Below are 14,434 nucleotides of genomic sequence, written 5' to 3' on the forward strand. Positions count from 1 at the left end.
AGAATAATGGTTTGTTGTGTTCATATAATTTTATGTCAGTTTAAAAAATAAATGTTCCATTATCCAACTGCGCCAAAAAAGATGTGCGAGCAGTAGCATTTTCTTCATTCAGAGAAAAGGTAAAACTTACAGAGATTATTCGCAAAATGCAACAACAGTATAATGAAAGTTGTCTAAATCACAGAAAGATCTATGAGTGAATAGATCGTTTTAAAAATAATTTCTGTTTGAACTTATTTTAAATTGACATAAAATCATAATGAAAGAGAGCTACACAACAAAAACTACACTCTGAACACACAAATAGTTTAAAGTTATAATAAATCATAGAGAAATCAGTGTTATTGGCCAGGGAAACAAAAAGTAACTTTACTTTTTGACTTGCTCTGATACATTATTTATAATAATCCATTTTACTGCGTTTATATAATATTAATATGTTAATATAATATTGACTTGTAAGTTTCCATTTTTTTCTAGAAATTAGACACCTTGTCACAAGCTATGTGATAAAAATGTATTTCAGAATCTCGGTTCACGCATACCTGATAATGCCATCCTCAATATAGACGTCGCTGTCGATAAGCCCGTCGTCATTCACAACTTTGCCATTTTTAATTAGCAATCTGTTCTGCGCACTCTGTGAAGCAAAATATTATTTTTACGTTAGTTGTAGTATAAGAGACGTAATTTCGAAAGTACAAACTCTTAAATAATTTAACACGAATTAAGCGATTCTTTTCTATCGACCATGAATCGTCCGACTATTGTCCTTGATGTAAAACATACGCGAGTGAGGTCCAATATCCGGCAACTAATGTGCGTACATGCATCGCCATATATTACGGTATTATCAATCAACGCTGTATGAGTGACAAATTTACGCACTTCCGCTAATGCTAGATTGAAAGTATGGATGCGATGTGCATGATCCAATAAGTGAACAGTTATGTTTAGGGGAAGAATACGCGCGCGCATGTACATACATATGTAAAAGGTAAAAATAAATAATAAATAATAAATTATACACATTTTATATTTTTAATTAATATAAATAAAAAAATATTTAAAATACAAATATTTTAAGTATATACATATATAAATTATATTTTTTTTCTTTCTTCATCATTTATTCTTCAAAGAAGAATCGCTTAACGACTCTTCATAAAATTAATAAGTAAAATTAAAAAAAATGTAATATGACTCAATTTCTGATTGGTTTTTTTACTTCATTGTTGACATAGTACCGAGGAGCAAACCGCTGAGGGCATTGCGGTGTACAGATTTGAGGCATTGGTAGACTTATTGGGCATTGTTTGGGAATTACTGGCGTTTCTTGGGCATTAGTGGGCATTGCTTGGGCATTACTGAGCATTGCTTGGACATTACTGAGCATTGCTTGGGCATTACTGGGCATTACTTGGGCATTATTAGGTTTTATTGAAGTATTAATGCGTATTATGGACGTATTATTAAAGTAATATTAAGTCTTTTTTTCCAAATAATAATTTTATGTCACAATTACAACACTCAATAAAACGTGTTTTTAAATTTTAGGTAAATTGTATAAATATCTTATGATGTTATCCGTTGAGTATTCCGGTCGGTAAACGCCGGTTCAGCGCTGCTATCACTACTATTGTTCTCGTTTTGTTACGTCATCATCGAAATTTGGATATAAGGGTGTCCCATTTTAAATAATACGCTCAAATATCTCCGAAACGGTGCGTTAAATAAAAAAATGTTTCAAACAAAAGTTGTATGGCTTGAAGGGGGCCATCAAATGGTGTCATTAATTTGACCTTAAATAGTTACTTGAAGGTCACGTGAAGGTCACCCTCAATTTTTTAAATGGAACTGCCTATTTTTTATTGCATATTCTTGTAGCTTATCTCGAGGGCTTTCCAAAACACTATAATAAAATATTTTTCCCTCAAGTACTTTTTGAGTTATAAGGCTTGAAATCATTTCTTAATTTTACATAAACCGTAAAATATCTTGTAAAATATTCATTTTTCGATTATCTTACCTTAATACTTTTATGTACAAAATAATGAGAAATCAATTGGTGTAAAGAAAACACATAGTTGTTTCGAAGAAAAAATATGTAATTTGCAATTGACAATTACATATTTTTTCTTAAAAATAACTATGTGTTTTCTTTACACCAATTGATTCCTCTCATTATTTTGTACATAAAAATATTAAGGTAAGATAATCGAAAAATGAATATTTTACAAGATATTTTACGGTTTATGTAAAATTAAGAAATGATTTCAAGCTTTATAACTCAAAAAGTACTTGAGGGAAAAATATTTTATTATAGTGTTTTGGAAAGCCCTCGAGATAAGCTACAAGAATATGCAATAAAATATAGGCAGTTCCGTTTAAAAAATTGAGGGTGACCTTCACGTGACCTTCAAGTAACTATTTAAGGTCAAATTAATGACACCATCTGATGGCCCCCTTCAAGCCATACAACTTTTGTTTGAAATATTTTTTTATTTAACACACTGTTTCGGAGATATTTGAGCGTATTATTTAAAATGGGACACCCTGTATATTAGATGATTTAAATAAAGTGTATTTATGTAAATCTATTAAGGTAAATATTAACTTATACAGTTTTACTATGACTGTGTTCAGCAGAAAAAGCAACTTATTTGCAACTGTTGTAAGATTCTTCAATACGATTAATTCTTGTCGAAATTCTTAGCCGTTCTTGCCCTTAGTTCTTATCGATCTAAATGTAATAAATCAATCATATAAAAAATTTTATAACAGTTGCAAAGCTACTTTTTCTGCTGAACGCAACCTATTAGTCTTGCTTAGGCATTGGTGGGCATTACTAGGCATTAGTAAAAAATTTAGCAGTAATGCCCAGGAATTAGTGTACATAATTTTGATCAGTGGTTTCCTCCTCGCATAGTACATTAACTAAGACGATCTACATTTTCTTTAAAGAACAAATAATGAAGAAAGAAGAAGATCGACCATTTTGAATGCCAACACAGTACAGGTTGACGAATAAGGGTGTCTTTTTAAGGGATTTTCAGCGTCAGGTGTCTTTTGTCCTGCGGAGAGAATATAAAAGCTAATCTTTAAAGAGAAAGAAACAGCGATGAGAATAAGAATAAGACTGGCAGTTAAGTGTTGGAGAAAAAAAAGAACAATTCTCGTGCTGCCGCCTACATTTCGGAAATATACTAAAGAATTCAGGCCTTTTCGCGCTCCATGAGGCCAACTGGACAATGAATCCTTACGGGTGAGCGCTACTTCATAAGATTTCGGCACAAATTTAAGTCACTTTCAGCTCTCCTCGAGATTTCTGCATCATCGAACTTTCTTTGTTTTCACGTTGAAAAACATATGATACAAATTGATCAAAAATTTACAATATCTTTAAAATTCTATGTATCTTTATACTAATCGCTTGTAGTATATAATCATTAGGTAATGTACATATATATATATATATATGCTATTATTAGTCTTTAAGACAAATATGATAAAAGCTAAGAGCTCCAAATTTTTTATCTTTCACTCTATAAAAAATTTAATTATATTTCTCGATAGATTTAAAATGACCGACACATTGAAAGAAGACATTCAACAAAATCGAAAAAGTAACAAAAAGTATATTACAATCGAAATAATAAATAAAACTAGATAAAATAAAAAATAACATGAATACAAGATATGTACAAAGATTTATATCAGAAAACGAGATGTTTAATTTTCAATTTTTACGTCGAGAACCCATTGAGAAACCTCCCGCAAATATAGTTTATATATAAGCGGAGACCTTGTCATTTTCAGAGTGTAGTTATTAACGACAAGCATATGTGTTTCATGTGTTAGGGACTAGCATTCGGATATTTTCGGCACGTTCTTATAATATATCTTCCACGCATACGGCATCTCATGTGATTTTTAAGAGAAATCTTCTCCAGAGTGTTATAAGAGTGCTATAAGAACGATAAAATCTCATTAAAACGAAGTACACATTAGTTTCTGAGACTAACTTTGTCAACATCTAAAAAATCCACATGCAAATTATAAAAAAAATAAATTACATAAAAAATTATATTTATTTTTCCTTTTCTCTCTCTTTTTGTTTGTCTCTTAAATTAATTAATAGTCAAAATTACTTTTACATTTTTACATCATTTTTTTCTTATAATTAACAAAAAAATAAAATCACATTTCTCATGTTTGGCCGAAAGATATAATTATCAGATTAATCTTGAAAAATTAATAGGTAGAACTAAACTAATAATAATAATAATACATGTTATGTTAAATTAGATATACATATAATGTATAAAATTATTATTTGTGCAACATTTGAACTGAGAAAGCAAGTCTATATGGCGCAAAATGCGGGCTGCGTCGAACCAGACGAGCGACCCTGGTTAAAATCAATAATCTCGACACTTCCTGTCTATACATCTCGAATCCGCTGGTACGAACTGATACGGTTTTAAGCGAAAATCGCTTATCACAAGTATCTTTTCGCAATTAGATCGCGAATAGCAATTTGGCATGTTAAAATTCTTTCCCACACACACACACATACACACACAAAGATCTTGCGAAATGTATATATGAGGAATAGATTCTACTTTTAGATTTTCGGCGCAAGGCGAGAATATAGGATTAGTTTCCCAGTGAAACTATGTTAAACTACTTTGTTATGATATTTAGATATGCAATACTTCGGTTATTATTAAAAGAAATCGATAGATGACAGGTGCAATTTTCACATGTAGAAGTTGTAACTTTCATAGCTCCAATTTATGTATATAAATTTAATTTTATAAATATTTAATTTAATTAAAAGTTATATTGATTTTTCAGACATACATAGAGATTTTCATTTGAATTGCAAAATATCATAAATGAAGGAAAAAAAGAAAATATATCTAAAGACACTTTATTTTTACCCCTTTAAAGAAAGAAACTCAAATTTTTTTTCTAACTTTGAATCGGTAAGTAAAATTGCTGGAACTCAGGAAGCACCATAATACAGATTAACTCATCTAACATAAGTTTGCTTTACGCAGCGTGAGATACGCGGTGCAAAGCAAATAACATACATCATGCATTGCATAATCACCTCAAGTGCATTCAGCGTCTCGTATCTTGAGTCAAGAAGATTTCATTAAAATAACTAAGAAATTATAAAATAAAAATGTATATGTCTATAACAAATATTTCCTCATTTTTAATCCTTTCAGCTATATATTTTTTACATCCAAAATTTTTGCAAATTTATTTTTTGAAATTTTTGTGTCGCTGAATCTGAATTTGATGTTAATATTTTTGATATAAAAAAATTCAAGATGGCGAGTTTCTCCAATATGGCAGAAAATTATAAGTTTTAAGAATTATAAATTTTTCCTTTAGATTCTGAGATCCTCAGAGAGAAGATATTAAGAAAATTAGTTGGGTTTAATACAGAAAATATTGTATTTTTTATATAGAATTAATAACAAAAATAATATTCTGGAAAAATTCTGAAAAATATTTTAGAATATACTAAGTTCGTAAAAAAAATTGCCCTTTTAATTTTCATAATAGATTAGTGGAAAATGTATTTCTTCATATATAATATACTAATTCTGATTATTCGTTTATACATATTTTATTTTTTGCAATTAACAATTAATGACTTCATATTTCCTTTACACTTATTGATATACTAGTGACTTTGTAGAAACAGAAAAGTTATTTAGGTATTTGTTGTTAAAAAAGTGGTTGAAAAAAATGAAATACCGCGAAAAAAACGATGGATCGCTGATGCAAAGGGTTAAAAATCAATTGTTCAGCGACCCATCGTTATTTCACTGTTTTTTATTTTTAAAAACGAATTCATGATATTCTAAATATGATTTAAAGATATATTGATAATGATACCCACATAATATTTCAATATATAAATATATACTACGAAAATTATTTTAAAAATGATAATAAAATATGTACATATTATATTTTTACTCTTCTTGAGAAAAAAGGTTCTTCTTAAATTTAGATTGTATTGAACAATGTAATCTTTATTTCTTTTCTATATGCATACAATACATGTAAATTAACTTGCATTTGAAAGATATACCAATAACGCAAGACAAACTTTGAATAATTAGTGATATCGATTGCATGATATGACGTATAATTGCATCTCGTTTCTTAATGAAAGATACCGTATGTGGATGTGCGAGCATCTAGTTTGCAGCCGCGCATGAAAGCTATAAGACGTCTCTTTGAAATAACATTATCGTCACGATCAAGGCGTCCTTGGACCATATCCCACGATCACGTTTCTTCGCGCAAGTGAAGATGCACAAGAAATATCTTGAATGGATCTTACAAAATATCATCCGAAATCGCCAAAATTTCATATATATATTATTTTACATATATATGTATATATTTTTAACTGAACAATTTATTGATATTAAGAGAACAAAATATATTAATATATTTAATAATAAATATATTTGTTCTCTTAATATCAATAAATGTATATTCTCTTAATCCCTTCACTGTCAGGGACCCCTATAGGGACCAAAAAAATTCGTGTCACTTTTGCTTCATGGCCCCTATAGGGGCATCTTGAAAAAAACATGTTATTACTGTTACGATTTGATTGTCCTTGGGTATTTTAAGGTTTCTGAGGTCGCTGAATTCGAATCTGAAATCAGAATTTCGAACTTCAAAATGGCGGATCAAAATTCAAAATAATTTTGATATAAAAAAAGGGTTTGAATAAAAATAGGTTTCTTATCGTTTTTGGGGTTGCCGAATTCGAATCTAATATCAGATTTTCCAAATTAAAAATTGCAAATTTAATATGGCGGACTAGAACAAATAGTTGCCATACATAAAAGATGTACACTTTTTTCTTCAATTACTTATAAATCCCGCTATCTGCTGAATCCAGAGTCACGAATTATCAAATCAAGCTGTTTGCACAGAAGTGGAAACGTATACCAATTTTCAAGAAATAAAAAAAATAAAAAAACGGAGTCAATAACCGCCACGTCCTCGATTCGTGACTCTGGGTTCGGCAGAGAGCGGGATTTAAAAATAATTGAAAAGAGAAATATACAACCTTTATGTATGTCAACTATTTGTTCGAACTCTGGTCCGCCATATTGGATTTGCCATTTTCAATTTGGAAAATCTGATATTAGGTTTGGATTTTGCAACCCCAAAAATGATACACATTTTTATTGAAATCCAAAATTATTTTGAATTTTGATCCGCCATATTGGATTCACCATTATGAATTTTGTAATTCTGGCTTCAGATTCGAATTCGGCGACCTCAATAATATTCATACTGACGTATTCATGCAATTTTAAAAACTTTTTTCTTTAACACACTTTTGGCACGGAAAGTTTCTTTTCGCTGGACTGTGAAGGGGTTAATATCAATAGATAATATATTTTTGAACAAATATATTTGTTGAAAATCACATTGTTATATTTAGTTCATTCTGCCTACATCTATATCTACTTCCTATGTCTAGCGCAGCGATCGTTACAGAGTTGTGCGTCTGCTCTCTGTGCCGAGAACCCGAATTCATTTGGCTAGAAACATGTAGACTCTTATTCGATGGCTATCTTTCAGAAGGCAATGATAGACCACCGAGAATATTTTGCCAAGAGAACACCTTTAATTTAGCATTTTGGAACTAGTGTTAAATTATAGATAGATCCCATATGTCTACGGAAAAACTATAAAAAATACACATCGCAGATATATATAGAAGAATTATTATCCTCTGACAAAGAGGTGTATATGCGGATCAAAGAGAGATGTCTATAGTTTTTTAAGCGCTTGCCTTTAGTTTGCCCCTGCAAACGGGATCGCGAACAATCCACGTACCTGTAATCTACTTTACATTCATACATACGGCGGGCACCGGAAGTGACAGACATAGGTCACACCTGGCTTCTTCTATCGTGGTCATTTACGTTTTAGAAATGATACCGGCAAACACGCATTTCGATTGACGGTCTTGGCGGCCGATTTAGCAGTCGAGCCAAATTTAACACTGTCTCATTGTGACGGACAAGAGAGAAGAAAGAGAGAGAGAGAGAGAAAATTTTGAGAAATTACTACGATCAACAATGAATAAATAAAAAGCTTAAGACTAGACGGATGTGGATAGTGCAAAGGAAACAGAGCGAAATAAGTAGACGACGATTGGCCGCGAATAATGATACTCTACGACATGCCTTAAAAGTTATATGTGTCGCATTTTTAATTTTGTGGACAATTAGATTATGATATATCGCAAATCCATGATTCACCCCTGTAAAGTTAGCACTTTATTTTTCAAATTTCGATATAATGGATAAAGTTTTGCTTCTTCCTCAAAAAATTCTGATGCAGAAAAACAGTTGCAATTAAATAATAGGAATTTGAAAGAGCAATTAAATAATAGGAATTTGAATATAAAATGTCAACCTCATGTTAAATCAAAATTGATAACTTTTTTTATTTCGAACATGATTCCTGAACTCTATCCTAATTAGAAGTTTGAGTAGCTATTATTCTCGAATTATGCGAGAATTATGCATATACAGGGTAGACCATTTTAATAAATACACGTGAATATCTCGAAAAGGAGAAAGTTTTTAAAAAAATGTTTCAGACAAAAGTTGTTTGACTCGAAGGGGGACATAAGATAATGGCAAATATTTGACCTTGGATAATTGTTTGAAGGTCACATGAAGGTCACCTTTAATTTTTTAAATGGAACCCCCTATTTTTTATTATGTATTCTTATAGCTTATCTCGAGAGCTTTCCAAAACACTCTAATAAAGTATTTCTTCATTGAGTACTTTTCGAGTTATGAGGCTTGAAATAATTTCTTAATTTTACATAAACCATAAAATATCTAGTAAAATATTCATTTTTCGATTATCTTACCTTAATACTTTTATATACAAAACAATGAAAGGAATCAATTGGTGTAAAGAAAAAACATAGTTGTTTTTAAGAAAAAATATGTAATTGTTAATTGCAAATTACATTTTTTCCCAATCTATCATCACTTTTTGTTTGGTCTCTCACGAATCGGACACCCTGTATATACAGGGTAGACCATTTTAATCAATACACGCGAATATCTCGAAAAGGAGAAGTTTTTAAAAAAATGTTTCATACAGAAGTTGTTTGACTCGAAGAGGGACATAAGATAGTGGCAAATATTTGACCTTGGATAATTGTTTGATGGTCACATGAAGGTGAAAAAATGCAATTGTTAATCGCAAATTACATTTTTTTTCTCGAAACAATTATGTGTTTTCTTTACACCAATTGATTCCTCTTATTATTTTGTACATAAAAGTATTAAGGTAAGATAATCGAAAAATGAATATTTTACAAGATATTTTATGGTTTATGTAAAATTAAGAAATTATTTCAAGCCTCATAACTAGGAAAGTACTTAATGAAAACTAACTTAATTATAGTGTTTTGGAAAGCTTTCGAGATGAGCTACAAGAATGTGCAAAAATATATAGGGTGTTCCATTTAAAAAAATTGAAGTGACCTTCACGTGACCTTTAAATGACTCTTCAAGGTCAAACCAATGGTACCATCTTATGGCCCCCTCGAAACCATACAACTTTTGTCTGAAACATTTTTCTGTAAAACGTATTATTCGGGAGATATTTGAGGTCGTTATTTAAAATAGGACACCCTATATATATATATATATATATATATATATATATATATATATATATATATATATATATATATATATATGAGATCTTTTGAAGGTGATATCTCAAAAATATCGAGGCATAATATTTCAAATTTTATTTTCGAATTATAAGAGATTCGAAAAAGAAAGGCACAAACTGAACTTTTTGAATATTAAAGGATTATCAAAATTACGTTGTTCAGTCAATATCAAGTAGAATTTATTTTAAATTCTACTTTACTGGATTTTTAATTTAAGGTTTAGTTATAAGATATATGGTAAAAATTGAAAACTTGCTAAAAATGACGACGTCCCTCGACATTTTCACTAAGAAAAAATCCAAATTGATCTCAAAAATCTGCAATCAGTAGATGCGATGCGATAATTCTAGATGATATAGGACACCCTATATATGAGGGAAAATTTTTTCTTTCCTAATATATTATAGACATTTATTTTATGAAAAGATAGCAGAATATTAATAAATTACGTGAAAAGTTTGATAAAATGTAAGCAACAGGAACAATATTTCTCCTTTTTCATATGGTCTAATTAACAAACTTGCGTTCGTTCCAGTTAGGATCGAGTTTATTTTTCATTTTAATTATTATAATAAACTGCACGCGCATATTTTTAATAAATAAATTTATATTATTTATAACAAACATATATTTTTAATAAATAAATTTATGATAAAAATGTCTGCCATAGATTTTTATACTTTAATTAAATAAAAAATAGTTTACTGTGCAAATTAATTAAACTATCAAATAAAAATTTATAATCTATTTTTTTGATGATTACAATAAGTTAACAAATTGACATTTTGATCATAAGAAGAGAGAATATATTGTTCTATTAGTAGTTATCTAGTTATCTATAATAGCTAATAATAGTAGTTATTTATAATAACAATAATACAGTTTTGTGTTATTATATAATAAAAATAATACAGTTTTTATAATGAATTATACATGTCATGAAGCGCATAATGTAACGTGAGAAATAGAACCGGATCAGTTCATTAATTACACGTTTTCATGTGATTATACGCCTCTCTCTCTTTCGCAGGTATTATTACTTGGGTTATTTAATACGTCGTCGCATAAACGCATCTTTGTGTGCTCTTTTCATTCTCAACATTATTAAGATATAAAGAACATCAAATGATTAAAGAGCAATTTAGGCGCGTTTTTTCTATGTCAACGACATTTTCACACATCTCACCAGGAAAATATTCATGTTTCTTCTCGTGGAAGCGTAAAAAGATCTTTTTATTTTTTCTGTCGCGAAGATCATTGTCATCTGAGATTTAGAGCGGTTGAATAATAAATTAAATAACAATAAATAATGAAATTTGCGAGGTAATATTGCAAAATGTATAGTGAAGGAAATGCTGGGGAGAGAGTTTTCCCGACATTAGGTCGACGAGTCGAGTCGACGAACTATTGATTCGGCGGCTACGTGTTCTCAACTTACTCTCCTGACACTGCGTCGCAGTGCCGTATGGTTTTCTCTTCGATTTTTCATTTTCTGTTACGTTCTTAATTTGGGATTTAATATAAGAGATTTTTGAGAACTTGGGAATTTACTTTCTTCACAGAATTTTTAATATCTCATATATTTTCTCTTGTCTAACAATAAGTTAAAATTTTTAGAAAAATTTTAAGCCTTTTATTTCTCAGCACATAATAAATAAATCTAATAGATTTAAATTTAATAAATAGATTTATCGAAATTATTTTTCTGTTTGATACATGATATTAGAAGTTATATTAGAAGTTGTATGTATTGTAAAATCAAGAAAAATGTCGAGGAATAGATTCCTGATAAATAACTTTTTATCATAACTCTTTTATCTCGATGGTATTAGCCGATAATTATAAAAAAAAATCATTATTATAAAAATTCGGTAGATTAGAAGTTTATGCAATTGTATTAGTATATAATTATAATTTTAATATTTCCACGTTAAAGAAAATCTGATAAACATCTTACATCAATTGTTATATTAAATACAGTTAGTGCTTGGAAACATGTTTGTTTGAAACATAATACAATGATTATTCTGTTTGCAGAGTCAGAGAAAGAGGATGGGAATTTTTTTGCTTTCAATCGATGCTAAGTAGCACGTGCTAATTAAACGCAACATCGAGTCCATCATTAACAGGTAGAATTAACATAAAATAATCAAAATGCAAAAATATTTCCAGTAGTATACAGACTCTTTACAATTTTAACAATTTCTATCTTAAAATACTCAAAATAGTTTCAAAATATAATAATTCTTAATAGAAAAATTTTATTTTCTTTCCCTATACAAGTTAAAATTTTCCGATCCTTATCTTCGTAAAAAATGAGTAGCACTTAAAGATTAGTAACTTTAATGAAAAGTTACAATGTCGCTTGAATCAATAATACATCAATTGTGACACTGGGCAACATTACTGTCGTTTCTCATAATGGAGCTGAAATGTTATATTTTCCTTCCACAAATGTTACATTATGTTTTAACACTTCTGTTGTATATAAAAGTGAATATATATTCAAAAGCAAAATATAAGATTTCATCCTGATAATAGCACGTCGACACGAGCATAATTAATGATAAAATTTTTTCTTATTCTTATTGTCGTCGGTAAATAAAGGTGCACACTGTATATAGCTTTCATAAGTGTGTGTGTGTATCACTTTATATTTTTTAAATATCTTATGATAGTTACATAAAATCGCGACGTAAGCATTACTTCATGATTTTTATATGTTTCAATCAATACGCGCTTTTTTACTAACTATATTATATAATATATTCTTCGCAAACATTCGTTATTCTATAGGCAATGGTTATTAATATAATTCAATGTATGATTAATATAAAATATGAAGAAAAAAAATGTAGAAGTAACATATCTTTCATAATTTTTATATTTTTAATACTTTTATTTTTAAGCTTTAACAACAATTTTACAATTATGTATTAATATATAACAATAATAAAATAATAAAATATCGAGTCGCAGAATTGATCGTGTGAATTAATCGCTATTCTTCAGCATCTTGATTGACTGAATGTAACTAATAATTTCATGCTATATAAGATATTTATGAGATTTGCATTGATATTGATTATAAAATAAATGGTATTATAATAAGGATATATAAGGAAAGAATATATCGAAAAGTTCTCAAAACATAACAATTAATTTTTTTGTTTAAAAAATTATTTATTATAATTATTTAAACATCTAAAAAATAATAATATTTTAGAATTAATTCCACAAAAATTTAAATAATTTCGCATAATATTATATTATAAATTCATCTCAAGTCAAGCATTATAAAAATTATGTTCCTCAATTTATATTGAGATTAAAAACCCTCTGCATCGTAAATAAATCATCCTAGTATATATATATATATATATATATATATATATATATATATATATATATATATATATATATATATATACACATACACACACATACACACACACACTATTATCAAAAATCAATTTCATACATTCCGTTATTTATGTAACAAGACACACACACACATACATATATGTGAAAATAAATGAAATAATATGTATTAGTCACGATTTCGATTACAGACCGGATTTTTTCGATTAGTAGACATTATTTCATATGCAAATTACAGCCTCAATAAAATAAACGGCTTCGAATAAAAATACTTGTGCCATTCAGATTCCGATTCTCACGCCAATTAAATTATTTTATATTAATCAAGCTTATTAATTAATATGAACGAAAAAATATCATTTAGAATCATGAATGTATAATTGATATAAATACATAATACACTATTTTTTATCAGCAACTCATTTTTATCAATAAACAAAATTAATTATTTCAAAGCGACTAACATGAGTTATAATGACTAATTTGAGCTCCAGCCTATATAATATATGGATCATATAGCAATCGCAACAAATCTTCATCAAAGAGAGCATAGGGCGTGATACCGTTCCTTATCATACAAAATGGCTATTTATCGCCAGCGTCGATTATATGTACATCAACAACGAATGCATAAAAAAAAGCGAAAGCGCGATTTTGCATGCAAATAACATGTAGATTTGCTGAAAATAGATTGTTCCAATGTTGTTCCAATTGGCTAGCAGAAAATTTGCGTACGTATTTAATTAAATCTTCTTTTTCCATATTAAAAAAATTTTTTGCAATTCTTTATATCTCTCTACAAATATAGATACAAATTGATAAAGCTACAAATATAGATATGTACAAATTGATAAAGCCCTCAATGTCAACAGAATATTGAAGCAATTTGTAATGAAACTAATAATTCTAGAAAATATAATTGACTGTTATTATAAGAAAAGTTTTAGATAAAACAATTTAAATATAAAAAATGAAATAAAACAATTTGAATAAAAAACAGTTCTAAAGTATTCTCGCATAGAAGTGAATAAAGTTAAGAAGTGACTTTCAATTTATTTAAGAAAATAAAATAAAAATTAAATTAAATTAACTGAAGCTAACAATAAGCATTTAAATGATGTTGATGTAACAAGTATTTGAACTTGAAGTTCTCAATCAATAATTAATAATCTGAATAATAATCCGAATTGTAAATGTATGTTTAATCTGCATGCTAGACGAAAATCTTCTTTTCCTTTTGAAAGTAATTTTTAAGAATAAAAACCATTTACATTTTACAATTAT

The 14,434-nt window shown here is 28.6% G+C and overlaps 1 protein-coding gene across 7 annotated transcripts in view; it reads right to left on the reverse strand.

The window, feature by feature from the left end:
* The window catches only part of Crmp (Collapsin Response Mediator Protein), a 43,004-nt gene that overhangs the window by 27,514 nt on the left and 1,056 nt on the right, over positions 1–14,434 (reverse strand). For all 7 annotated transcript variants that reach the window (XR_014439395.1, XR_014439401.1, XM_083102505.1 and 4 more), the window contains exon 2: positions 546–640. Coding sequence is in view for 5 of the 7 variants with exons in the window: in XM_083102505.1 (XP_082958631.1) it covers positions 546–640 (95 nt within the window). In the remaining 2 variants the exon portion in view is untranslated. The remainder of the gene's footprint in view (positions 1–545; positions 641–14,434) is intronic.

This window comes from Camponotus vicinus, unplaced genomic scaffold (assembly GCF_025532165.1).
Source record: "Camponotus vicinus isolate PSW18456_S1 unplaced genomic scaffold, iyCamVici1.0 SCAF_1, whole genome shotgun sequence".
NCBI lineage: Eukaryota > Metazoa > Arthropoda > Insecta > Hymenoptera > Formicidae > Camponotus > Camponotus vicinus.